Source organism: Cinclus cinclus, chromosome 27 (assembly GCF_963662255.1).
Source record: "Cinclus cinclus chromosome 27, bCinCin1.1, whole genome shotgun sequence".
Taxonomy (NCBI): Eukaryota; Metazoa; Chordata; class Aves; order Passeriformes; family Cinclidae; genus Cinclus; species Cinclus cinclus.
Genome location: NC_085072.1, coordinates 7,132,423 through 7,159,601, shown reverse-complemented (window position 1 = coordinate 7,159,601; position 27,179 = coordinate 7,132,423). Strand labels below are relative to the sequence as shown.

Below are 27,179 nucleotides of genomic sequence, written 5' to 3'. Positions count from 1 at the left end.
ATGGGATGAAAGCCAGCTGCTCCCCAAAACAGATTTGTGGGCAATTGTGAATGTATCTACTACACCTGAGGCCAAAAAGTCCTTCTCCAGGACAATTTCATCCCCAAATGAGTAGGAGAATGTAAAAGAAAGTGTTTCCAGGGAGTCCCCCCACTTCCCTGGAGCCTCCCCTTCCCGGATTAGGATGTTTTGGCCCAAAAGATGAATGAGGGAACTGGGACTGGAGCAGGAACTGCAGGAAGCCAAACCCTGGGAGCTATTTTCAGCTGTCAGGCAGGAAAAGCACCTGTTGGGGTCATTACACCACGGGAAAAAACAAACTTCAAGATTTACTCCTGTGGAGGGTTCAGAAATAAATAGCTGGGATCATCCCTGCTGGAGAACAAGGGGAGCACCCTTATTTCCAGATCTTGATTCCCCCTCTCAGCCCCCAGGGTCCCCACCCTGAATCCTGCGGGGAGAAGGACGGGTTCCTCCTAAGAAAGAGGGATTTAAAGGGGTCTGAGATGCTTTTGGGCTCTGACTCGCGGTGCGCATCCCTAAATCCGGACTCGGTTGTGGATATACGGGCTGTTGGTGCCCTCTCCCGTCCAGCTGCGGTGGCTGATGGCTCCTTCATCCCTCCTGCATCCTTCCTGCCATCCCTCCTTCATCCCTCCTCCCTCCTTCTGCCGTTCCTTCTGCACGGAGCCGGAGATCTTTACCCTCCCTGGTCCCATGGGACCCTCAGGCGACCTAACCAAGGAACGGAGGGGTTTATCCTTGGTCACGACCTCATGGCTCCACAAATTTGCTTTTCAAGGCATTTTTCCTCACAGGCAGCCAAGGGTTGCATTTCCTCAACAGTGGATTTCATCTCAGCAGTGGCTGAGATGGGTTGGGAGAACGTTGACCCCCTGAAATGGAGGGAAGTCACGGGGATCATGCCAAAAACACCTACCCCATTTCTGATCCCTACACCAAAATCCACCAGGCTTCTCACCCCTTCTAACCCCTTTTCATCCTGGCTCTCCTCATCCCTGCCTCTGCTCCAGCTCCAGCGGCTCCTTGGGAGCAGGACATCCCCGGGGGAGCTGGCCCAGGGACCATCAAGGGGTGCATCTCTGCCCAGCCCCAGGCCAGGATTCTCCTCCAGCCCCTGGAGTGGTGCGGCAGCAGCGACAGCTGGGAATGAGAGTGGGGGTTGGGGTTTGCTGAGGCTTGGCTCCCTGGACAAGGGGGGTACCGGGGGGGGGGGGGGGGGGGGGGGGCGCACGAAAAGGCTCCGCCCATGCCAGGGGAATTTTCAGGGTGGAGCCCCTCCGGAAGGGCTGGGGGCCCCTCCCTGGGGCCTGGCGCGTCCGGCATCACTGCTGGCATGTTGGGGGGGGGGGGGCGGGGGGGCGAGTCTGCTGTTCCTTGTCCCCCGGGGAATCCCACACTGAAGCCACAAAATCATCACAACTCTCCCTCCCTGTCTCTTTCTGAGTTACTATGTGGTGCCCTGCATGGAGACAAAGGAGGGTGGGTGTCACCCTTGTGTCAAAATTTGCTGTCACTTGGGGTGGGGAGCACCAAGGGGACAAGCTGATGGTCACCCATCCAGGACACATGGGCAGTCACCCAGACCCCTCCCCACCCTCCCTGCTGGTTCCAGGCATCCCATGTCAGGGCTGTCCCTGCCAAGGGACACTGCTGTCCCCAGGTCCCATCCCTGGGCCTCACATCCTCCTCTGCCTGGATCGCTGCCTTCTCTCAGGGTCAAACAGCCACCACATGTCATTACTGAAACCCTCACATTCATGGGCCTTCCTCTGAAACACCCACCTGTCCAGCAGCTTGCTGACACCACAGTGTCCTACTCTGGGGAAAACAACCACTTGTTGACAACCCAAGTCCCCACTGCTCCTCCCTTGGTGACACATGGAGGGACAGCCCAATCTGTGCCGCCATGCAGGGGACGGAGCAGCCAGGGATGTCCCTGGCATGGCAGTGGAGGGGGGCTCCAGAGGGAAGCCCCACTGTAGGGTTCATTAGAGGGCGTCCTGCTGGCTGAATCCTGCCTCCAGCTGTAATTTGGGGCTAGGGACTGTGAAGGGGAAGGGTCATGTCCAGACCATGGGGTTATGGAGAAAAGGAGGCCATGGAGGGGCAGAAACACAGGAGGTTTAGTACTGCAGTGGGGCAGAGCATCCCCTGATCATTGTGGGCAAGGAGGGAGGTCAGGGCACCTAGTGTGGTCCCTGGACTGGGAGCCGGCAGACGTGTGGGTCAGGGTACCTGGTTTGGTGTTTAATATGGGGATCCTGGTGGGTCAGGGCCCACAGGGTGATTGCAGCAGGGCACCTACTGAAATTCACAGACTGGGCCCAGTGCTTTGATGTGTTGGGGCACCCAGTATTGCCCCCAAATGGGAATCCAGTGGACTGGGGCCTACTCAGCCAGCAGTACCTCTCTGTCAATCCCTCACCTCTGTCCCAGGTCAAACCTGTAAAGACAGTTAATAACCAAAATAAAACTGTTCTCCAGACAGGTTTTAGACCTCCATCATGACCCCTGATTTCCTAATGGGAAGCTAGGGCACATAGGAGTGAGGGGGTACCATGGGTGCTGAGCCCTATGGGGACACAAGAGCTGCGGGAACAGACTTGTCCCACTTCCCTCCCATCCTACCAGGGAACTTAGACTGGATGACTTGGCACTTATGGGTGAGGGAGGGGCTGTCTGCTGGTGCTGTCACTGCCGCTGCCATCTCTGCGGGACAGACAGCAGGACATCATCCCCCATCACTCCACACAGGCTGGACCCCAAACTAACCCTAAATCCGCAGAAGGATGAGATGTGAATGTGCAAAACCACGGGCTGGGGCTGAACGGGGAGGCTCTTGCCGAGCCCCATCCCGGCCGAGCAGCTGTCGCCGTCCCAAATCTCCGGCAAGAAGGCACGTCGGAAATCCCGGGTGTCGGAGGAGAGGTCTGCTCCACATTCCTCGGCCGAGAACGGGGACAGGGCCAAGCATCTCCCCACCGCCTGCAGCTGCTCCCAAATATGTTACGACTTGTCACGGCGGCAGGAAGAGATGCCGGTGAGCCTGGAAAGCGAGAGGGGATATGGGACGGTGGGGTGCCCCGTGGGGGTGGGAGGGTGGGTTCGGCTGGAAGTGGCATTTCTGTGAGCCTCGTTTCCTGGGCTGAAATCCCAGAGAGATGATATCTGCTGAGCCCTGGCTTTCTCCCCATTAGTAAGACGGTCCCGGCACCCCAGGTTGTAGATGCTGTTTGGGAATCCAAATCTCTTCACCAGCCCCTAAACCCAGTTTTTTTCTGCCCTTCCCAGTGGGAGCCGGCCGGCACCACTCGCACCATCGCTTCTCCAGCTGGGCACGGCGCAGCTCCGTGCCCCGGGCAGGGATGTGCAGCCCGCGTGTGCAGCTCCGAGCAGGGAGCAGGGACACGCACTGTTTAAGGCTCTGTGCACCGGGAGGGAGACTCCCCAGGCTGCAACAGGGTTACGTGTACGCCCAAAACTCAGCAAATCCAGACCATCAGACGTCTGGGAAATCCACCATCAGACGTGGTGGGAAAGCAAAACAGCCCCTGGGTGTCTCACCCTGACCCCGCTCCGCGGACCTAGCCGCAGGCTTGGGAAGCTGCGCCGGAGGAGCAAGGACAAACCCTCCTCGCTGGGATTTTCTCAATGGATGGGTATTTTTAGCTCTGGGCTCCTGGCTGCCCTCCCCGCCAACTGTGTCGGGGTGAGCCGTCCCCGCGAGGCCCCCGCCGGCCGGGGAAAGGTCACCCGTGACGGATCGCAGCACGTTCTGCCCGGGGCTCACACAGCGTCGCTTTGTGTTGCCTCCCAGCCGCTACCATCCATCACGGGATAACCTGACAGTCGGCAGCAGAGCCCTAATCCCCTCTCGGCTCCGAATTACCCGGGCCGCAGCCTCGGCCGGCCGTGCGTACCCACGGGACCGGGAAAAGCCATGCTCGCCCGTCCCCCAACAGGTGTATTTGTGGGGCGGGGTGGCCATAATGGGAGTCTCCCTATAGCCCAGACACGGGGTCCCTCGATGCATGGCTACTTGCACAATGGGATTCAATATCCTTGATTTGATATTCACCGGGATGAGCCTGCTGGACCCACAGACACTGCCGTGTCCCTCCACCCTGTCCAGGAGGGATCATCCATGGCATGGAGAGGGGCTGCAGAGCTGCAGAGCTGCAGTTGGATGGGCACAGCGTTATCTCTGCTCCCACATCACTGGATGAGACCTCCAAATGGAGCTGGAGCAGTGCAGCTGCTGGGGCAGTGCAGCAGCCAGTGGGATCCCTCTTCCCTGTGTCCACCCGACATAGGCACTGAGTGCCATTTCCTCCCCATCTCCATGAGCTGCCTTCTGTCTCCCCTGCCCATTCAGCCGTGGGGACGCAGTGGCCTTGGTGGCCTATTAGGGCTGGCTTGTCCCACTTGTCTGGCTGGGGACACACAGCCAGCACTGCCCCATCTGTGCTGCCTCTATGAACTGACAGATGCTTGACTGCTCTCCTGTGCAGGTCAGCCACATGCCTGTGGAGCCCATTATGTCATGACCATGTCTCCCATCCTCCAAACATGCTCCTGCAATTCCAAAAAGCCCATTTATACTGGGGTGGTCCTGACACCTCTCATCCAGGGATGCAGCTGCATCTCAAGGGGCTCACTGGGGTCATGTCCACCAAAAGCTGCTGATAAAGGTCCCCATGAGTGATTCAAGCTGCTTGATGTGACGGTGTGGGGCTGATGTGAAGACCTCAGGCTCTGGTTATCCACTTCTAAAGCCTTCACTCCTGACATGGACACCTCTGCACACCTGAGGGATGAATCCTGCCTCTTCCCAACCCTTTTAGTGCTTTTTCTTTAGGCAAGGGCCAAGCTGATGCTCTGATTTCTTTCCTTCTCGAGTATTTTGGAGTTTGACTGACTGTGGGGAGCACAGGGGTTGTGCTGAGAGTGAGCCTCAAGGCTACAGGTCCTGCTTTCCTTAGTGCAGATCTTCATAGATATTAAAACCATGAGGACAACAAATCTGCAGGGCTGGGACTCCAAGAGACCAGGAATTGGGGTGAAGAGGTGTTGGAAAGCTCCTGGCCCCCCCCAAAAATCACAGCAAGTAGAAAATAGCATCATGACAGGTTCCAACAAGGCCAGAAATCAATCCCAAGTGAGTGAGGGTGCTGATAGTCTGTACAGGGAATGTGCCACAGCACAGCCTTTCCAAGGAGGGGGGATTTGGAGAAGGAAAATCCCAGCAGAGTTGGCCCTGCACTTTGCTGACATTCTTTCCACTGACCGATCCCTCAGCTGGAATCTGGCCTGGAGCAGGAATAGGAGGAGATGGGAGATGGTTTCTGATGTTCCAGATGGAAAAAAATGTCCTCTCTGAATTCAAGACAAAGCAGGAGAGATGTAGCCAAGCCATTTGAGTCAGCAAGGAAGGGCTGGGGATGAGTTAAAATCCCCCTCACACTGCTGCTGGGTGTGCCTCAGTTTCCCTAGGGGGAATGTGTGAGCAATGTGTCTTTTCTGGGAGAGGCTTACATCAGGATGGCATTTGGGGCTTTGGTTATCCACAGGTACACAGACCAGCACAGGAGAGCAGTGGGATGAGGCAGTGCCAGCTGGGAGAGGGTCAAGCCCAGCCTGGCTCTGCTGGAACCTGGAGACACGTGGGAAAAGGTGTCCTTTGGGTTTGGTGCGTGGGAGAAGCCACGAATGTGGATTTTGTAACAAAAGTGTGGTAAGGGACTTGCTGGGCACCTTCAAGAAGCCCACGGCACAGGAAAGGTTGGGCTTGGCTCTGTCCTGCCTGCTCCGTTCTTGCAGGACAGGCAGCAGGCACAGCATCTGGAACCGGGGCTGGCGAGCATGGAGAGGGGTGTCCACAGAGACGGGACAGGAGCCCGGGATGCTCCCTGCTTTGGGATATCCCTCCTAGGGCTGGATTCCGAGGCTTTCCCGAGGCTTCAGCACAAGTGGGATCAGTGTAACACGGCCCGGCAGGATGGGGCCATAGGGAATACGGGGGCAGAGTGGGATCAGGAGGTGGGAAGGGCTAGGAAGGGGATGATGCTGTGCTGGTGTTGGGTCTCACCGCAGGGAAGGCACAGATTTGGGATGCCGGGGGATCCCGTGGGGCAGCGTGAAGGGATGGGGATATCCTGGTCAGGTAGACTGGCCACGAGGCCACCACGGCTTGGCCAAGGCAGCCGTAAGTGAAGGGACCAGATGACGCTGGAATGCCGGGGGGGAGCTGGCAGCCGCCCGCGTCCCCCCCGGCACCTCGGGGCTCACACAAAGCCCTTGTTCGGGTCCAGCCGAGCTGCCCCGCCGCCGTGCCAGCCCCTCCAGCCCCTCCGGGCCGAGCACTGTAATCCCCGTGGGGAGAGCACATAGAATCAGACGGACAAGTTTTGATGTGAGGCAGCAGCTTAGAGTGGGCTCAGGTTTCCTTTGGGTCTTCTATATTTATCTCCGTGATTTAATGCCAGCGCCGGGGTTTAAATGGCACCAAGCAGTTGGCTCTGGGAGAGGGAGCAGCCGTCCCTGAGCCGCGCACACATCCCCGAGCTGCCCATGGAGCTTTTCGAGACCAACCCGTACTTCTTCCCGGAGCAGAGGTTTTACGACGGGGAAAACTTTCTGGGCTCCCGCTTGCAGACCTACGAGCCCGCGGCGTTCCCCGAGCGCGCCGAGGCGGCCCTGGGTGCCGAGGGCAGGGTGGCTCCCGAGGACAAGGAGGCGCTTGCTGAGCGCTGTCCCGGGCAGTGCCTGCCCTGGGCCTGCAAGGTGTGCAAGAGGAAATCGGTGTCCATGGACCGGCGGCGCGCGGCCACGCTGCGGGAGAAGCGGCGGCTCAAGAAGGTGAACGAGGCGTTCGAGGCTCTGAAGCGCAGCACCCTCCTGAACCCCAACCAGCGGCTGCCCAAGGTGGAGATCCTGCGCAGCGCCATCCAGTACATCGAGCGGCTCCAGCGCCTGCTCAGCTCCCTCAACCAGCAGGAGCGGGACCAGCGGGACCTGCGCTTCCGACCCCAGCCTGCCGTGAGTGTACCCAGCTGTCCCCTGGGTCCCCCGCCGATCCCCCCCCAGGTGCGGGGGTGGTGCCTCGTGGGGGAACGCTCTATGGGGCTGATGCAATTTCGGGGTGACTCTCTGTGGGAAAAGGGCCATATGAGGCTGATGCTCTGTGGGACAATGCCCTGTGGAGGTGACTTTCCATGGGGTGATACCTATGGACAATGCTCTATAAGGGGATGCCATTTAGATGTGACGCTCTATGGGGGTGATGCCTGGTGTGGGGCCATTTTGGGATGCCATTCTATGGCAGAGATGCTCTATGGGGACAATGCCCTGTGGAGGTTATGCCCTATGGGGGTGACACTCTATGGGGTTAATGCCATATGGGAATGACATTCTATGGGAGTGATGTCCTTTTGGGGTTCCACTCTACACGGACAATGCTCTATAGGATGATGCTTTAAGGGGTTGATGCCATTTCAGGGTGAAGGCCTTTTGGGGGTGATGCCATACGGGAGTGATTCTCTGTGGGGACATTGCTCTATGGGAGTGATGCCCTGTGGGTGTAACCCCAAGCAGAGGCACTGCAGAAGCTCTGGAGCACTGGGTCCTGCTGGGGAGAGGGCACAGGACTCCAGCTCTGGGGTGAGGCAGATGCTGCCATCTTGGGACACTGGTGGATGTGTGAGTGTGTCATGCACGGGGGCATGGAGACAGTGATCTGTCAAGTGCTCACATCCCTGTGGGAAGGAGGCCACTGCCACTCTGTTCCTGTGAATGGGTGCCTTGGGGACGTGCATGTGAGTGATACGTGGGCCTGAGATGGGGAGGGGTGGGAATGGTGAAAATGAAGTATATAACATAGAACTAAACTAAATGAAAATATAACATAATACAACATAATAATTAACAATATTAAATGCTAAATACAAAAATAGAAATACAGATATGAAATATAAAAAATATAAAGCATAAAATATAAAATAAAATTAACACTCCCTGTTCACACTCATGCAGAGAAAGGGATGAGAGGGATGGCACAGGGATGACACCTCTGGTTTTTAGGACCTAAGGGGCCAATTTGGGCACTGGCTGAGGACAGTGGTGTGTGGCAGGACAACAGGACAACTCAGTTGTTGTGTCCTGCCACTGACCCCAGAGAGGCAGGAACTGTCACTCTACAAGAGTTTGGTCATTAAACCAAGTTTTCAAGAGGTATTTTCATCTTCCCCCTGGTTGCTGTGAATGGTTGGGCAGGTGCTTCCCTGCTGCTCCGAGGTTTGGGTCTGGGAATGCACAGAGAGCTGAAACTACAGCTGTAGGTGTAGGGAGAGATGATCAATACAGATGGAATAGATAGCTATAGGGGCATGTATTGGTATAGGCATTGATGATATTGGTCCTATAGATCTAGAGATCGTATAGATAAATTAAATAGAGATGAAATTGATCTGCATATGATGGCTATAGAGATAGATTATATAATAATAATATAGATAATATATAGATATCTATATATCTATATATAGATATATAGATATATAAATATATAGACAGTCATAAAGATTATATAGATTATAGATATATAAATGACATATAGGTAGATATGGATAGATATAGATGCAGCTAGAGATGCAGATACAGACATGGAAAGACTTTATCAGAGACCCAGAAGAGGGAAACCCACATCTCCTTCCAGACCAAGGGATTTAAGGGCCAAACCAGTAGGTATCCAGGTAGTCCAATTTAATGCTAAATAAAGGAATGAAAAAAGTATTTAGGCTCCATCCTACATATTTGTGGGACTTCCCATTATCCACTTTAATGCCAGAATCCACTTGGATACCAGAATCAAATTTCCACTTCCCAGAATCCACCTGGATTTGCAAATGTGCCCAAAACTGTGTTGAGCTGCCCCTTTGTCACTTCCATTCTGATCTGCCTGTTCTCCCAGATGTAGCCAGGGGTTCATGTATTGATGCAAAAGCCATTATTTTTGGGGGAATAAAAAAGATTGTATATGTAAGAATTTCATGCTTTAATGGGAATTAAGTCCAAATGTTAATTAATTATCCCATGCTGCCATGAGCTTGTAGAGCCAAAGTGCCATTCTAGTCTGCTACAAAGAATTGGGTCAGTGGGGTTGCTCATATAAATCATGTTTGGGGTTTTACCTGAGCTGACACCCACTCCCAGATAAAGACACACTCCAAAAAAAGTGAATTCTGAGCTTTGCTGAATAATGCTCTCATTTTTCATGCTGTCGGCTCTTTTCTCCAAAATAACAATTCGGCCCCAACTTTTCCCAGTCCCCCTCCTCGGGATGGTGTGAGGTCATACAGCCCGGGTATTTTTTTTTTTTTTAAAGGAGTCTGATTAGGGTGATTTTCAGCAAAAAGGTGTTTTGCCCAAGGACATTTGTTCGTCTTCAGCCCTTTTTCAAAATCAGTGGGGAGACACCTTTTTACCTGCAGTGAGTGGGGAGCCCCATTTCTCTGTGGCCAGTGTCCCCAAAAAAGGAAGTTTTTCAGCCTTTATGGTTAAGACCTGATGGGTCCTGGGGACCTTTGCGTGGTGTCGGCTCCTCCAGGTGTGGCGGGGCGTGCTCCCCTCCACAGGGGTGTCATGCTGTGGGATGGGCCTCCCGGGGTGTTTTGGGGGGTGACAGCGGGGTTCGATGGAGGTGACACGCGGTTGCTCTGGGCTCCTGCAGGCAGCCAGCGAGTGCGGATCCGGCAGCTCCTCCTGCAGCCCCGAGTGGAGCAGCCAGCTGGAGTTCGGCACCAGCCCTGCAGGTACCGCCCACCTCTGGGCATCATCATCATCATCCTGCTCCTCCTCCTCCTCCCCCTGCCCTCCCCCCCCCCTCCCCCCCCACCTCCCTGGAGCATCCCACGGCCTCGTTGAGCTCTGCAGGGAGTGGGAACAACGGGGACACCGCAGTTCCAGAGCAGAGCATCACTGAGCCAACCCTCCCTTCCCGGCAGAAGATGCTTGAGCAAAGGACAGAAGGAACCTTGTCCTTCTTTCCCCGTCCCACTGCTGCAGAGTGATGAGCTCAGAAATTACAGCACCTCCTTGGCTCAATGCTCAGCAATTCAGGGTTCTCCCAGCCCTGATTTCACCAAAACACCAATCCTTGGGAGCTGAGAAATTGGGCTGCAGCAGCAGGGGCCCTGGTGCCTTCATCCCCAGCAAGGGTTTCATCTGTTGCCATCCCTTGGCTTGGCTTTTGCTGTCTGTGTTGCTGGGCATGGCTGGGCAGTGCTGCCCCAGTCCCCCTTCCCTCCCTGCAACCCCTCAGCAGCTGCTGGTCTTTTTTTCCATGCTTGCCATTATCCCTACCTCTGCCAAATCCACCTGTTATTTTCCCCAGAAGACAGAAACTTAAATCTCATTTTCCAGTGGAGATTAAAACTTAAGAAGGGTCCAAAAGCTCCACTCCCTGTTGCTCTCTCATCCTTCCCCAGGGTGGGGACTGGCAGCAAGGTCCCTAGGTCACTCTAGCTATGTGGGGGGATCATGGGGTCATAGAACGGTAGAAAAGAATCAACAAATTGTTATGGGTGCAAAGGATCATTAAGTCCAACCCTCAGCCATCTTCATCACTAACCTACAACCCTCTGAGAAGAACCAGGAGCTATCTCCAGCACAATCCCCTTTCCCAACAGTGTCCCTACCCCTTGCTCCCCCAGATCCCATTCCCAACAGTGTCCTCACCCCTCTATCTCCCCAGATCCCATTCCCAGCAGTATCCTCACCCCTCCGTCTCCCTAGATCACCTCCTGGCTGATGAGGCAGCTGAGGAGCGCAACCTGCACTCGCTGTCCTCCATTGTGGAGAGCATTGCTGTCGAGGACGTGGCTGTGACATTCCCGGAGGAGCGGGGTCAAAACTGAGCTGGCGCAAACCCCAGCGGCTCCTTGAGATGGTAACGGGGTGGGAATGAGATGCCAGAAGGGTCCAGCCGCTGGAAATCACATCCACCCCTCCAATGCCATGGGCTGCACGGCTCACACCACTCGGCTCCCTTCCCACTCCTTGCGGAGCGCTCCTGCTGGGCTGGAAGAACAGGAAGCGGTGGGATGGGGCAGTGCCAGAGCGGCTGCGGGTGCTGCAGGGGCTTCCAGGGGCCTGGCCCTGTTCCTGGGCTGCCCGGCCGGGGACGGGCAGGTTTGGGGCCAATGTGTGTGCTGGCTTCGCTTTGCTGAGTTTTCCAGATACTCCTTGACCAAGGTCTCTCTCCGTCTGGTGGTGCCGACCCAGAGCCCACCTGTCTTTTCTACTGAACGCTGTGTGCAGTTGCCATTTAGGGTTTTTTATTATAATTATTATTTTTGCTAACTTATTTGGATTCTTTTTTAAATAAAGGCATTCTCGTTTGGACAGCTTGGTGTTTCTTCTACTGTTGTCCTGCCCTGTGTAGGTCTCCCCAGTTCCACAATCCCCAAATCCAGGTTGGAGATTTTCCTATCAGTAAATCAGCTGGACCTCAGCATAGTCACTCATCTGGGAACTGGATGTGCCACATTTCAATCAGCCCTACACCAACCAGTGATTTCACTGGTGTTTAAGTGGGGGTCAGGCTTGTGCCCCAAAGATCTTGAAGGAGCTAGAGATTAATGATATTTTTAATTTGGGCTCTACAAAGAAGGCTCAAAGCCAGCACTGTTTTAAAAGCCTGTTTATTGGAACACACATACATCCTTTCCTGACCCGATCCAGGGTTTGGAGTCCATGCAGTACCAATAATATGATGAAAGAAATAGGGCATCAATATAAAGGGCTCACTGACTCTTCAAATTAAAAAAATATTTAATACTGTATTAGGCAAATGATACACTGAAAAGACATTGTGACTGTAGAGTCTCTCAGATATTGCACTTCCAGACAGCACATGATAAGTATAAGGTCATTCCAGCCATCAATAAATATCACATCAGAAATAAGGGCCACACAAGGCAAACGTGGCATGAGGAGATGAAGAGATCCTACCCTACGGGGAAGAAATGGGAAGAGTTAAGAGCCTCCTGCTAGGAGGCAGGAGGGGAGAGCATCTCCTCTGCACCTGGAGGGGAAGGGTGGGCATGTCCCGGGGGCAGAGGGGCGGGCACCCAAGGAGGGTCCCCTCTCCTGTGGGTGCTGGGCACAATCCCCATGAGCTGTGTGAGGCAGTCCCAGGCACAGCCCCCCTGAACAGGGCACCTCACAGCACCAAAATCAGCACCTTGCCCGCCCAGCCCTGGGTGAACACTGCCCTCCTCACCTCACACCAGGCCCCCGTTTGTCCCACCCAGGATCAGCCCTGGCACTGCCCCAGCCCCCACAAGGGCAGCTCCTTGCCCAGCCACCCTGGAGGGAGGATCACGAGCCTGAATCTTCCTTGGCTTCAAGTCCTGTGGACAGCAGCATCCCTGATGCCCAGGGCTTGGGCGAGTCAGTGCAGCCCCGTGGCAGATTGGCAAAATGAACCAAGCAGAAGAGAGGCTTTCAAACATCGCAGACATTTTGGGGATGTCCACACTGCTGCCCAGATTGCACCATGCCAGGATGGCATCCGGAGCACATCCATGGCCCAGCCAGCATGGGAGAAGTGGGAGACAGGCCACAGTCGGAGCCACAGGAGCTGGGGAAAGCAGGGGGTGCATGAGCAGGAGGGACAGATCCTGTCGGTCCACAGCAGTGACAGTCTGTGGGTCTGGGCCAAGGAACAGGCACAGGCTGGGCTCTTGTCCTGGAAGGCACCCAGCATGTGGCATACAGACATGGGGATTTGCTGAGGAGCAAAGTGGGAAAGGCCCTGTGAGGATGATGGCTCAGATCCACCCATGTACCCACTGGCCCACAAACCCAGATGGAATCAGCATTGGATCCTCCTAGCACAGGGCAACCATGGCCCAGAGCACGGCAGGATCCCAGGAGCCTCCCTGAAGTGCTTGACTATCCTTCCCATACCCAAGTGGGACCCTCATGGCATGGCATCCTGGGGCCCCCAGTAGAACCATCTGTCCAAGAGTAGAAAAACCACATGTGGTGGGATGCTGAGCATGCCTCCTGCATTGTCTCTGAGCCTCAGGCAGCAGCAGCTTCTCCACCTCTGAGGCCTCCCTAACCCTCCATGGCCAGGCAAACCTTGGTGAGGACAGCTCCCTGCCTGGGTGCTGCTGGGGCTCCTGCTCTGCCCTTGTTCCCCAGCCAGCTCCAGGGCCTCACACTCACCCAGGGCCTGGCTCCCATCTTGCTGACCCTCAGCACGAGTACGTTCGGACCGTGGAGGTCTCCAGCCTTGGGGACCCGGAGGCACCGACTGGAAGGGAACCAAAGAGCAAAGCAATTACTGACTTCTCCAATTAGCCTCCCGCTGTCCCAAATCCTATTTATTGAGCAGCATCTGTGCACTGCAGCCACGTAAAGATAAGGGTCAGAGGAAAAGCCACATTTGGCCAGCTTGGATGCTCCTGAGGCTCCAGGGTATCTGGGAAATTGCCACTTGCCATCCCTGCCCCTGGGCAGCGAGCACCCTCCTCCCCATCTGGGTGGGATTCTGACAGGTTTCACTGTCCTCAGCCAGGAACTGCAGCTTCTGGGGATGGGGTGGAAAAGGTCAAACAAAAGTTTGACTCAAACTGCTGGATGGAAAACTGGAGGCAGGAAGAGAGCTGAGCCTGAGGTTTGGAGTTGGAAGGTGAGTGCGCAGCTTTTTAATTCTCATTCCACCATAATTTCTGAGCCTGCTGAAGCCAGCTTTGCTGCAGCGGGGAGCAGCTGCTGCCTTGGGATAGTGGGACCAGAGTGCCTGGTCCAGGGAACATACTGGGGTGACCTGGCTGGAGCTTCTGCCTCCCTACAGCTTTGGAAGGGATCAAGACACCTTGAAGAAAGGAGTTGTGTAGTGGAGGCAGATCCTTGGACATAAAGCAGGACAGCCAGCAGCATGGGCAGCCCGGGTCTTCCAGCAGGTCCTGTCAGCTCTGGGAGAGCTCAGGCAAATGGAACCAGTTAATACACCCCTTTGGGCATGGTTCCCAAAAGGCAGAATGGAGAAAACTGGCCTAGACTGGGCTCCTGCATTCTGGCAGCCCCTGGGTGACATATCCCACTTCATGCCCCAATCCTGGTGCCTAACTTGTCCTTGTAGTTTATAACCAAGAAGTCACAGGTCTGAAGTAACCCTTCCAGAAAAACCATTTCCAGCAGGCCACAGTCCCAGGATTACATGGATTGAGCATCTTGGGGGACCAGTAACCCTCTCCCCCTCCCCCTCCTCCTCCTCTACCTCCTCCATCTTCTCCTCCTTCTCCTTCTCCTTCTCCTTCTCCTTCTCCTTCTCCTTCTCCTTCTCCTTCTCCTTCTCCTTCTCCTTCTCCTTCTCCTTCTCCTTCTCCTTCTCCTTCTCCTTCTCCTTCTCCCCCCCATCCCTTCCCTCTCCTGGTGGCACATCCTTCCCCACATTCCCTAAGACACTAGGCAGGGGTGGGAGAGAACCCTCTGAAGAAGGGCTGACCCACCTTCTGGGGGTATTTTCTTGGCTGGAGCAGCTGGAGGGGGCAGTGGCACGAGGCTGGTGACACGGAAGCCAGCAGGCAGGGTCTCAGCAGAGCCACTGAGGAGGTTGATGCTGTGTACATCCCGTGGGCGGAAGCGCTTGCGCCAGGATGGCGTCCGACGGAAGGTTTTGTCATCACCCTGGAGGGAACAGCGTGTGATGAGCCTGGGGTCAGTGCCAGCAGCACCTCCTGCCCCTGTGAGACACCAGCTAACAGGGGTATGTCTGTCCTTGGTGACCAGATCTAGAAAAGTGGGGGATCAAACTGGGCCCAGGACATAGGACATCTTGCTGGGATCCCATGGCATTGGCTTTATTCTTTCCAGTTCATCTGTCTCTTCTCCACAGCCTGCCTGTAAAGATGCCTTGGAGACATAAATACAAAAGTCCTACTAAAGACTCCAAGGGGTGCTGGGCTCATGGCAGAGGAGCTCCAGCCCTCAGAGCATCTCCTCTGGACTCACTCCAACAGCTCCACATCCTCCCTGTGCTGGAAGCCCAGGGCTGGAGGTAGCTCTGCAGGTGGGGCCTCACCTGAGTGGGGCACAGGGACAGAATCCTGCCCTGCCCTGCTGCCCATGCTGGGGGATCAGCCCAGCACACAGGGGGGGTTCTGGGCTGCCAGAGCACATGGCCAGGGCACGTTGAGTTTCTCATCCACCAACACCCCCATGTCCTTCCCCAGTCACACCGGACTTGGAGAGGTTTGTCACTCACATCATCCAGCCTTCGGTCTGTGCCCAAGGCAAGCAGGTTGTTGAACTCCCTTTCCAGCACTTGTCGAGCCTGCAATTAACCAAAAAATTATGATCCTGCATCAATGGGGAACATGCTTCCAGCCCAGACTTCCATCCTAGCAAAGCCTGAGCATGACAGAAAGAGCCCCTATGCCATAGGAGAGACTTCCTTTGAAAGGCAGAGTTGAGTTGGTGACACTGTTGCAGTTACACCACAGCCACATCACATACTGGCCACTCTCCTCCCAAATTCCCCAAGGATACTGCTCCTACCTGGCTGTTCTGGGTGGGGATCTGCAGCACAAGGGCCAGGCTGTTGTGGTCAAAGTTCTCATCAAGGGCCAGCAGGGCTCCATGCACACCACTCTCCATCAGGTTGTTCCCATACTCACGCAGCCCGATGGACTGGATCCAGTGAATGACCTGGTCATTGGTCCACACCAACACATCTGCACAATAGCAAGGGCATGGCTCAGGGCCACCTCACACCACTCTTGTGGCTCTGAGGAGGTCTGGGGATGTCCTGAGGCCCTTTCCCTTTGCCCCAGCATGATTCTATGAATCTCCTTCCCAAGCCAGCAGCAAAACCAGGAGCTCAAGTGCCATGAACAGCTCAGTTCAATTTACCAAGCTCAAAGCTGAAATAACAGGCAGAAAACAACTGTGAAAATTAATCCTAAGAGCCCATGGCTGCTGATGTAATTAGGGGCATTATCAATAATGAGATGTAATCCAAACAGCAGCCAGATGCACAGGGAATCTCAGGACAGTGACAAGGAAGGGAAGGCTGAGCAAGCTGGGGATGTCCTCAGTAGTGAAAAGGGCAGAGATCATGAGATGCTCAGGTTGCATCTTTGTTTTGCCCTGCTCCCTCCTCATGCCTGCCTGGGATCAGCTGATAAAGGTACTTGGAGCAGCAGAAAAGGCCGTCAGGAGAACAGTCCTGTGGTCTTAGAAAGAATGTGTCAAAAATGACAGACAGAAGACAGATCAGCCCTGGGTATCTCCTGGGAGGTTTCTCCTGTCCTGGAGCTGGACAGGGGATGCTGACCTTTGATTTCGTGTTGGGTCTCCTCTCGCCTCCTCTCGAGCTCTTTGCGGTCGTAGTTGAGCCTCTTGAGGCACATGATGCCATACTGGAGGCTGGTGCTGCAACAACACGAGGGGACACAAAGGGACACAAGGGGTCACCCAGCCCTCCAGGATACATAGCTGGGAAGGACCCGAGTAGGGACTCCCCTCTCTGTGTGCTCTCCATATGCCCAAAGGATGCTTCAGGCCAGGTATGGGTCAGGACAGAAACAACCCAAAGCTGGAAAATGGGGAATGTCCCTCCCTTCCATGGCAGTTCCCCACTTCATCAGTTTGAGCCTGTTCCAGCTGTGAGCACACAGATACAAACAAAGAAATCCTCACACTTGGGGGCTGCAGAGGGAAGAGGGAACCAGCCCATGGGGGATGCTTCAGGCTGAAGGACTCATCTCTGGAGGTAACCCTGACAGGCCCACTGGTCAGGGTGGGCAGTGGGAATCCCATGGCAGGGTGGGATCCTGGTGTTGAAGCCATGGCTGCAATGGCACAAATCTTCTCCCACTGGGCTGCTGGCAGACAGCAGTGAAGCACTGCCTGGGATGAGCCTGAAGTTTTGCCCATGGCTTGCTTCACAGCCAGGGGAAGGCCTGATCCTCTGCAATTCTGCAGCAAGGAGTGAAGTGAGGGAGAACTTCTGCCCGTAGGACCTGCCCCAGCTCAGGGTGGTGAGTCCAGCCCAGAAGAGCCATCCAGGGCTGCCCAAGACAGGGGAGAATCCCTCAAATTCCCCATTTGCTGCTCCATGTGCACGTTAGGGAGCTCCAGGGGCCAGGACTCACCGGTGGAAGCTGTCCACCATCTTCAGGTGCACCCGCAGGTCCTTCTTGGTGAGGTGGTCCAGCATCCGTGCGTCCACCAGGCACTCCATGAAGTAGCTGCGGTACTGGGGCAGACCCAGGCTGGGCAGCCACTCATTCCCAATCCACTCGTGGTTCATGTCCCCATAGGCCAGTGTCTGCAGAGAAGCATATGGAGAAGCTGGGGAGAACCCAGTCCACCCTTGGTGGAGCTACAGAATCCCAGGGGATCAGTGAGAGCCCAGGAGGGTCACTGTCCTGAGGCTAAATCCAGACCAGAGGATTCAGCCTTGAGTGGTACTGAAGGAGCTGGAGGGAACAGTCCTGTTAGCCACAGTCTGTGTCCTACTCATATCCCCCCAGAAGAAAAAGCAGTAGCCAAACGTAATGGCAAGGGATAACTGGACTTTATGAGCAGCTGCCTCTGGAAAAAACATATTCATTGAAAGATGAAACAACTGAGAAACAGGTTCCAGTGCATTCCCAACTGATTTTTAAGAATCTCTATTTTATGAATCTCTACTTTATGACTTCAAAACAAAACAAACAAACAAAAAAACAAGGATCAATTTTGGGAAAAAAAAAATCCATTCACTTCCACTGCAAACTGATTTGGGGTCCAAAAATGAATTAAAATCCACTAGAAGGAAAGTAAAATATTTGAGATGGATAAAACCAGAAGAGATGGATCCAAGCAAGACTCTTTCTCCTACCTTTTTGGTTCATATAAATCATCTGTATAGACTTGGGGCTACAAAATAGGTGAAAAATAAATGTGTGGTTGGAATTCTGCCCGCATGCAGGGTGCTCATACAGGTGGGGGTTCTTAACTGGAACCTGGCTCTGTATCTCACAGAGGTCCCAGGAAAAGCCACTGCCTGGAGCAGAGAAGACTCAGGAGGACATCCTGTACCTGGGAGAGGGCCCAGAGGAGCAGCCATGGGGTGCAGGTAAAGTCTCCAAGGCCTTGGTGAACATCAGTACCCCCAAACATCCCCTGGGATGTCCAGCTCCCCCCCCCCCCCACCACCCCATGCACCGCCCATGGACAAGGGTGGACCAGGGACCTCACCTGTGCCCAGCTGCCTTCCTCTGTGTCCTAATTGTGACACACGCAGCATGTCAACAGAAAGGACAGTGAAGTCAGTACCTGGTGGCCCTGCACAGGGACAGGGCCTGCCATGTGCATTGAGCATGGGACCCCTCAGCACAGAGGGACACGGAGGGGACAGGGTTCACTCTTATGGCTTGGGGATTTCAGCATTGTCCCCAGGGTGCTGGTGACACCCTGACCACACTGGGCCTGGTTCCCACCCCATCTCTAACCAAGAATACAGGATGGAGAAAAGGAAGGAGAAGGAGAAGGAGAAGGAGAAGGAGAAGGAGAAGGAGAAGGAGAAGGAGAAGGAGAAGGAGAAGGAGAAGGAGAAGGAGAAGGAGAAGGAGAAGGAGAAGGAGAAGGAGAAGGAGAAAGGATGAAGCTTGGGCTGGAGATGGCACCGACCCTGGGGCTCATTCATCTTCTCTGGGAAACATAGAGAGTTCTTACGTCCCCCGAGGTCAGATGGATGAAAGAGAATTAAGCTTCAGTACATCCGTCACAACCTGCAGGGGGCTGCCCAAGCCAATTTGCTGATTTTGTAGCTATTTCCTCCTTTGCCAGCCTGTGCTGGTTTTCCTCAGTGTCACAGAACCTGCCAAGGGACAGTGGCACATCCCTGCTACTCAACAAAAGCTTTAAAAAATGACTATTTCAGAGAACCCCAAACTTGTTGGGATTGGAAGGGACCTTAGAGATCATCCTATCTCACCCCTTGCATGGGCAAAGATACCTTCCACTACCCCAGCATGTGCCAACCTGGCCTTGGACACACAATTCCCAAATGCTGCCCTGCTCTGACACAGATAGGGGGTTGCACAGAAGGGAGTGTGGCTTCATCTCTCCAAAGGAGCCAGAGCTTTTGGGAGCATGGGCACATTCCTGCAAGGGACTCCAAGCAGTCAGCCAGTGGCAGGGACACATGGTGGGGACAATACTTGGGTGTGCTGATGTCACTGGGGGAATTAGACCATGACTTGGGTGGAGAATTACTCGGGGATCTCATGTGTCTTGAGATCACTCCTGGGTTTTGTCTTTAACTCCCAAACAGCCAAGCTGTTCTGGAAACCCAGTAAAATCCCCAAGGGAAAAAAAATGAATTAGGTTTAAGTTATTTTTAGAAATTGCTGGGACATTAAAGGTTGAAAAAGGGTTTCTAAAGAGCTGCAGGGTGCTGGCCAAGAGCTAACATGTGAGGGATCCCCCTCCCTCTGTGTTAACACACCTGGAGCTGCTTGGACCCTGACACCCCAGGGGCTTCCCCCAGTGCCCTGGGGGCTGCCCAGCCTCACCGTCTTGGTGGAAGTTGCCATGTTCTCCATCTCCTCATGAGTGACCCAGACATTTCCAGAGGACTGCAGGAAAAAGAGCAGAGGGGTCAGAACAAACCAGCACAGAAACAAGGCCTCTGTTCACAACCACCATGGAGTCATGGAATCACAGAATAAGTAAGGCTGAAATATCAAGTCCAACCCTCAACCCAGCACCACCACTGTGTTCAGCTCTAAACCACGTCCTCAAGTGTGACATCCACCATCTTCCAGGGACGGTGCCCCATCATTGCCCTGGGGAGTTGTGCCAGGGCCTGATCACCCTTTCCATGAAGAAATTGCTCCCAGTATCCAGCCTGAACCTCCCCTGGCACAGCTTGATGCTGTTTCCTCCTGTTCTGTCCTTTCTTCCCAGGAGCAGAGCCTGATCCCCTCCTGTCTGGGAGTTGTGCAGATCCAGAAGGTCCCGCCAGAGCCTCCTTTTCTCCAGGCTGAGCCCCTCCAGCTCCCTCAGCTGCTCCTGGTGCTCCAGACCATTCCCCAGCTCTGTTCCCCTCTCCGGATGTGTTCCAGCCTCTCCAGGACTCCTTTGTCGTGAAGTGCCCAGAACTCCCCCAGGATTCCAGGTGTGACTCCAGCAGTGCCAGCACAAGGGACAGGGACTGCCCTGAGCCTGCTGGGGTAGCCCAGGTACCCCTAGCTGTTTTGCCCACATGAGCACACCTGAGCTCACCTGAGCTCACGTCCAGCCTCTGTTAGCACCAACTATGCTGGAACCAAGCCTGGTTGAGACTGGTGGAGGATCAGACCACCCTGGAGCTGTCCTGAGGACACCCCACATCCTTGCATCACAACCTTGTGACATCCCACTGCCTGAGAGGACTTTGGGCTGTCTATGCAGCCACAGAGAGCAGAGCAAGGACCTTCATTCATCTCCCTTTCCACTTTAGTGTGATGCTCAAGGAGACTGCAGGACTGTCCCCTTCAGCTATGGCCCCAGACACAGCCATCTGAGGGGGACATAGCCAGCTTTCCTTCTGCCAGCTCCAAGTCTACAGCTGTGTCTTGGGATTACTTGGTCACCATTAACCCCTCGAGGCTTTTGGGGACCAGCAAAAGACACAATCCCTCCATCCTACCAAGGGCAGGGATCTGCAGCTGCTCTGAGTTGCCCCAGGAATTTTAGATGGAGAAGGCTTGTGTTGAAATGACCGGGAAGGAGGCTGTGTGCAAACAAGCTAGCCCTGTACATCAGGAATGTTTGGATTTCTCCTCTTTGGATGGAGTTTTATCCTCTCCAGGGCATCCAGGTCCTGAGTTCTGCTCTTTGCAGGGTTGGCCTCCTGCTGACAACCCCATGTGAGTGGCAGGAGCCTGGAAACGGGAAAGAGCTTCATGCTTCCAGCTGGGAATGACCTTCACGCTGGGGGATGACTGCCCAGTGGTTTGACCACTCCACGAAGGGACATCACCCCCTCCACAGCCACGTTTGCCAAGTGGTCCCAAGGGAAAGGAGGGCAGGGAGCATGCTGTCAGGTCCATGGAGGGTGTGGGGACGTGCAAGGAGCACTCACCGTGCGGGACGTGGGCGGTGCTGAGGGGCTGGTGAGGGACACCATCTCCTGGATGGCCAGGCGCAGCTTGAGGCGGTGCAGGGCATTGCTGATGCCGATCTCCCGCTGGATCTCGGTGTCCGACAGGGCTGACATGATGGCCCCACTCTTGACGTTGGCCCGGCACGCGGCCACGTACCAAGCTGGCATCCCCACCCAGAGCTAGGGACAGGGATAGCGGTGACTGCCTGGCACTGCCAGCCTGGCTCCTTCACCAGGGGCAAGGCCACCCTCTCTAGAGCCCAGTACTGAAGCTGAATGCCCATGTGGGATTCTGGGCTTGGCTGTACCTTGCAGAGGTGGCCCAGCATCCCTGTGCGTGATGGGCACAGCACAGGGAGGGAGCACCCACGGAGCTTTTCACAGAATCATACTGTGGCTGGAAAAGCCCTCTAAGATCAGTTCCAACCATTCCCACAGCACTGCTACATACACAACTTACCTATGTCCTGAATGCCACATCCACACATCTTTTGAACACTTCCAGGGATGGTGACCCCACCACTGCCCTGGGAAGTTGTGCCAGTGCCTGATCATCCTCTCACTGAGGATCTTTTCCCCCGTATGCAGCCTGAACCTCCCCTAGCGCAGCTTGGAGCTATTTCCTCTCCTCCTGTCCCTTGCTCCCTGGGAGCAGAGCCTGACTCTCCCCGCTGTCCATTCCTGTCAGGGAATTGTGCAGAGCCACAAGGTCCCCCCTGAGCCTCCTTTTCTCCAGGCTGAGCCCCCCAGCCCCCTCAGCCAGTCCTCATCACACTCATGCTCAAACCCAAAATTCCACTCAAACCACAACTCCATGGGCTCTGAGAGGGATTCAAGGATCTCCTCTGCTCTCCCAATATTTGCAGGCCCCAGCCATGTGCACAGACCAAGCATGGTGGGACATGATGGCACACACAGACCTGTGGGGACAGCACGGGGGCAATCCATGGGCACGCACCTCCAGCCAGGACACAACAGTGGGGCCATCCCAGTGGGCAAAGGGCAATCCTTTCCTCCGAGCCTCTTCCAGGAGTTCATGTCTGCAGGAACAGAAGCCAAAGAGTGATTTATGGGGGGCTTGTGTGGAAGGGAGAGTTCTTGGAAGGGAACAGACCCCAGAAGCAGGAAGCAGCTGGAGACAAAGCTCTGAAGGAAGTAACAAGGCCCAAGGGAGGGTGAAGAAGAGAAGATTTCCCAGCAATTCCTAGTCCTGTGCCATGGCTTCTCATCTGATCAGTTTCTTGCTGGAATAGGGAAGAAAGTTCACTCACTTCTTCCGCAGGCGCCGATCCTTCTCGGCCTGAGCCCCCAGCTTGCCCAGTCCCAAGGGGTCCTGGATGCCCCCCTCCACGTCAGTCAGCAGCACTGTTGGGCAAGCAAGACACCCTCAGGTCCATGTGATGTCCCTGAGTCAGTGTGACCTCCCCCAGGGCCAGTGTGGGCATTTTCACCATCCCCAAACAGTAACAGCACAGGAGGTGACAGTGCAACCCACCCCCATGGCCCTCCAAATCCCTGGGAAACCCAAGCAGATCCCCTTCTGCCATCCCTCCTATTTCCAAATCCCAGAACCCTGAAGTCACAGAATAGTCTGTTCTGGAGGGAGCCCAGAAAGATCATTGAGGCCAACAATGCTCAACGTAGAACCAGTAAAGGATTTAGGAGTGGAAAACCAGCTCCTACCAAAGGGCTCTGCAAAATCCATGGGAAGGGAAGTAGATTTGGGGATATTAAAGATGAGATACATTGACAGGAGGTCACTGTCCACACCTCATTAAGGGTTGGCATTAAGGCAACACCATGCTCGTGTCTGGGGAGAAAACACCAAGCTCCAACTTCCCTGAAGCTGCTATGGCCCCAGTATCCCCAAACCAGCAGGGGTGTCCCTGCCTCTCCCTGTCACCCCAAAAGCACCCCAGTGCCAGACAGAGCCAGAGGGTGTGGAGAGCCTGGCACAGACAGGGACAGGGTTGCTCACAGACCTTGCCCTGTGGCCCCTTCTCTGCTCAGCTGGATCAAGCGACCCTTCTCTTTCTTCCCAAACAGGCGCCCAATGGAGGATTTGATCCCCTTCCTCTTGGAGCCCTTGTGTAAGGAGTCCTGGCTGCTGCTGGGATTGCTGGCCTGGTCCTCCAGTGAGCTGGGGATGGAGGAGGAAGAGCAAAGCCTTTAGGTTATTCTTGAGCACGGCATAGTCCATGGCAAACCCCAGACCACCCCTCTCACACAGGCCCCAGGTATATCCTCAAGCCAACAGAGATGCCAAAGGTCTCCACATACCTCTTGCCATCCTCCTGACTCAGGGCAGGGTGGCCCAGCTTCTCCAGCCGCAGTGTCCTGGGTGAAGATGGTGGAGACGTCTCACACTTGATGGTGGTTTTGTCCTCCCGGCTCTCATCCCGAGCTGCAGGCGACTGAACAAGCGGAGAGGTCATGAGTGTGGGAGGTCAGAGCCCAGCTCCATCCTTGCCCTGCTGCCTGCCTCTCTCTTGCTCCATGGAGGCATGGCCAAAAGAGCCACTAGAGCCCTGGGGCTTTGCCACACTCCAGGAATGGCCTGGATGAGAGCTCTGGCAATGGTTCCAGATGCCCAAGCGGATGGGGAGGATGTGGCAGTATGGCTGAGATCCTGGGAACAGGGGGTGAGAGGATGCAGCTCCATGGTCCAGGTTATGGTTTGAGGACAGAAGCTGCTGGCCCTCATCAGAGGGCTCTGAGGAGCACAGATGGGAATGTCCCAAGGACACCCTGTTGCCAGAGGGGACACAATGTTTGAAGACCCAGTGGCTTTCTGAACCTCCCCATGTCCTGCCAGACCCCCCAGGCTGCCAGTGGGAACAGGTCCAGCACCTTTCGGGGATCCCCATGATCCTCCTGCTGAAGCCCTGGGGTCCCCAGCTCCATCCCGCGCCTGCTGCACCCTGACCTGGTGTGGACAAAGCCAGGAGCAGGCTGGAAAAAGGGCTTGGACAAAAACCAACGGGATGGGAGCCACTCACTAGCAGTTTCCTCCGGTGCTTCCTCAAGTCGCTGGGCTGATTGCAAGGGGGAAAGCGAGAGAGACACAGAAAGGGGGGCAGTTAATGGAGCACCCCCCCAGAGCAGTCCTGGGGCCAGGCTGCCAGGCTGGAGATAGCAAACACGGGCACCCCGTTGTCCCACCCCCCCCCCCCCCCCCCCAGGCCTGTGCAGACACCGGGCATTGCTCCCACCTCACAGCCGGACCCCCGCCAGCCCTGGCCCCTCCTGGCTCCTCACCAACGTCATGATCCCCATGCGGTCCAGGTCCTGTGCGGTGCTGCGGGAGCTGAGCTTGGGTGTGGAGCGGCCGCTGAGTGGAGGGGACGAGCTGGCCAGCGACAGGGCAGTCAGCGAGGTGGGGATGGAGGCCCTCTTGCACAGCTGGGTGAGGTTCAGCCCCTCCATGCTGCCACTTGTGACCCGCGTTTCCAGCTCCTCTGCACGGAGCTCCGTGGACTCCTTCTCTTCCTGGATCATCCTGGGGAAGCAGTGGGGCTCAGGGCTCCTGGCTCCCCACCTTCCCATGGACACAGGACCTCTATCCTGGGGAAATGCACCTTGGTGCTGTGCCTCAACCCCTGATTTCCAGGAATGGCAGCAAGATCCATCAGGATCCATAAAAACCAGAGCTGAGACACACCCTGATTCCTTTTAATATCCATGGAGGACTTCTTATAAAATAATGATTGCTTGAAATAATGACCCTCTGAGCCAGAACTGGTGCAGCTGAGGGACAGGGAGACATGACAGGAATGACCAAGCCCTGTGTCTGGATGTCCTGGAGCCATTTCCCTGACTGAAGACACAAGAAGGCCCCAATTTTAGGCCAGCAAAGACTCCTGGCTATCTGTTGTCCCCCTGGAGCCATTTCTGCACACGGCAGTAGTGCGTTTTGGCCATGGTCATACCTGATCTCTTCGTTGATGGCATCCAGCTGCTCCTGAAGCATCATGGCCAATGTCTGGGCATCTGAGTGCCCACCAGGAGAGAGCACATCCATGGAGCTGAACAGCGTCTCGCGGTCATCCTCATCCACATCAGAGATGTCAGGGTCGCTGTCAAAGGCGTGAGGTCCCGTGGACAGGACCCCACCTGCCTGGGCCTGCTCCCAGTCCTGGGGGAACAAGGGCCACAGTCCTAACATAGCATTCCCATGTCTCCAAAAGCCAGGCTGGTGACCTCCATGCAGGAATTCCATCTCAATGTGACCCCAACAGGAAACCCTTCTGATGTTCCCCCATCAGTGCACCAGGGGAAGGAAACTGCCCCGTGTCTCCAGATCCGACCCTAGGAGTCTGCCCAGGATGCAGGGCAGGATCCCACCCTGTGCTGGGGTGCACAGGATTTACCTTGGCTGGCTCCTCTCTCCGGGCACTGAATCGTCCCTTCTGTGCCCGGGCCAGCCCTGGAGCTGCTCCAAAGGGCTCGGCTGGGGCGTGGACCACAGCTCCCAGTGGGAAGCGCAGGTCAGTGGCACTGCCCATGTGGGACCTGGGAAGAGAGAACCCTGTGTGGGACTTTGCTCTGTGCAGGACACCCTCACTGTCAGGCTGCTCCCCTTGCAGCCCAGACAGAAGAGGAGGAGCGGGAGGAGGAGGAGACCATTGCAGGATGCCCATCCCAGCGATGTTTGCCTGCTTGGCATGAAAGGATGCAAAACCAGGGTCTGGAAACCCCATTCCACTACAGGGGACCTGGAAATGCACTCACAGAATCACTCACAGTACCACAGAATATCCTGAGCTGGAAGGGACCCACAACAATCAAGTCCAGCTCCTGGCCCTACACTGACACCCCAACAATCCCACCCTGTGCATCCCTGGCAGTGCTGTCCAAATGCTCCTGGAGCTCTGGCAGCCTCTGGCAGTCTCGGGGCTGTGCCCGCTCCCTGGGGAGCCTGAAGAGTGCCCAGCACCCTCTGGGGGAAGAACCTTCCCTGATATCCAGTCTAACCCTCCCCTGACACAGCTGCCCCCTGGGTCCTTGTCCCTGCTCAAAGAGATCAGAGATTGAAGCTGCCCCTTCTGAGGAATCTGCAGCCTCTGGTGACCTCTGCCCTCAGGAGACTCCCAACCTTCCCAGAATGCCACAAGTTCAGCCTTGGGCCTTCCCCTGCTGGGCCCTCCACTGCTGCCCCCTCCCCCTTGTCTGTGCACCCAAGGGGGCAACCCAGCCACGTGTGCCCAAAAACTCCTGCACTTGGGGGGCTGCTGTGGAGCCAGGGCAGAACAGGCCCCTCCTGCCTCTCCCTCTCGAGAGTAGCTGGAATCTCTCAATACAGCTTGTATCTTCTCCATCCCCACATAACCAGCAGGAGCCAGCCAGGGAGCTCTTCTCCTTTTTATGTTTATCCCAACATTTTAATGAGAAAATACCCTGATGAGGTCTCTTCCCAGGCAGTGAGTGACAGGATGAGGGGAAGTGGCCTCAAGGGGAGGTTCAGGTAGGATACTGGGAAAACTTTCTTAATGGAGAGGGTGGTCAGGACCCAGCACAGGCTGCCCAGGGGAGTGGTGGAGTTCCCACCCCTGGAAGTGTTCAAAAAATGGTAGATATGGCATTTTGTGATGTGATTTAGTGGGAATGTTGGCATTTGAGTGAAGGTTGGATTTGATGACCTTGGAGGACTTTTCCAACCTTAATGACTCTGTGATTTCATAATAAAATTCCATTCGAAACATCTCCCAGGTGTGAGGACATGAGCATTGCTGGAATCTTCCAGAAGGAACCAGCTGGAATTTCTTCACCCTCCTCCTCCCTACTAGGGCTGCTGCTTGGGACTAGGACCTGGTGAGTCCCGTATCAGGCAGAGCAAGGCAGCAGCTGGACATGAGGACACTTTGAGCCACTCATGCTGCTCATTCCACATCTCCACTTTGCCTGGTTGTTACTCTTGGTCCTGAAGACCCAACTATGGAGCTGAGCAAAGCACCTTCCTGGGCACAGGGTGATTACCCCCCACATACAGTGCCATTGGAGACTC

At 55.3% G+C, this 27,179-nt stretch overlaps 2 protein-coding genes across 3 annotated transcripts in view; one reads left to right on the top strand and one right to left on the bottom strand.

Annotated features, from left to right (window-relative positions):
* The first annotated feature begins 6,594 nt into the window (after nucleotides 1-6,594).
* MYOG (myogenin) lies at nucleotides 6,595-10,937 on the top strand. The gene is made up of 3 exons (XM_062509617.1): nucleotides 6,595-7,066; nucleotides 9,756-9,833; nucleotides 10,816-10,937. Exons 1-3 carry the CDS (start codon nucleotides 6,595-6,597, stop codon nucleotides 10,935-10,937), a joined length of 672 nt encoding a protein of 223 aa, XP_062365601.1.
* Nucleotides 10,938-11,707: 770 nt separating this feature from the next.
* PPFIA4 (PTPRF interacting protein alpha 4) overlaps nucleotides 11,708-27,179 on the bottom strand; it is a 48,726-nt gene continuing 33,254 nt past the window's right edge. The window contains exons 14-31 of one of the 2 annotated variants that reach the window (XM_062509337.1): nucleotides 25,546-25,687; nucleotides 25,105-25,310; nucleotides 24,434-24,674; nucleotides 24,175-24,210; nucleotides 23,456-23,589; nucleotides 23,158-23,315; nucleotides 22,447-22,540; nucleotides 22,134-22,215; nucleotides 21,155-21,355; nucleotides 19,602-19,664; nucleotides 18,283-18,309; nucleotides 17,193-17,368; nucleotides 16,373-16,470; nucleotides 15,595-15,770; nucleotides 15,302-15,370; nucleotides 14,547-14,724; nucleotides 13,258-13,345; nucleotides 11,708-12,814 (exon numbers count right to left, since the gene is read on the bottom strand). In XM_062509337.1, coding sequence (XP_062365321.1) covers nucleotides 13,287-13,345; nucleotides 14,547-14,724; nucleotides 15,302-15,370; nucleotides 15,595-15,770; nucleotides 16,373-16,470; nucleotides 17,193-17,368; nucleotides 18,283-18,309; nucleotides 19,602-19,664; nucleotides 21,155-21,355; nucleotides 22,134-22,215; nucleotides 22,447-22,540; nucleotides 23,158-23,315; nucleotides 23,456-23,589; nucleotides 24,175-24,210; nucleotides 24,434-24,674; nucleotides 25,105-25,310; nucleotides 25,546-25,687 — 2,140 coding nt within the window. In that variant the 3' untranslated portion in view covers nucleotides 11,708-12,814; nucleotides 13,258-13,286. The remainder of the gene's footprint in view (nucleotides 12,815-13,257; nucleotides 13,346-14,546; nucleotides 14,725-15,301; nucleotides 15,371-15,594; nucleotides 15,771-16,372; nucleotides 16,471-17,192; nucleotides 17,369-18,282; nucleotides 18,310-19,601; nucleotides 19,665-21,154; nucleotides 21,356-22,133; nucleotides 22,216-22,446; nucleotides 22,541-23,157; nucleotides 23,316-23,455; nucleotides 23,590-24,174; nucleotides 24,211-24,433; nucleotides 24,675-25,104; nucleotides 25,311-25,545; nucleotides 25,688-27,179) is intronic. The other variant, XM_062509338.1, reaches the window with a different exon arrangement.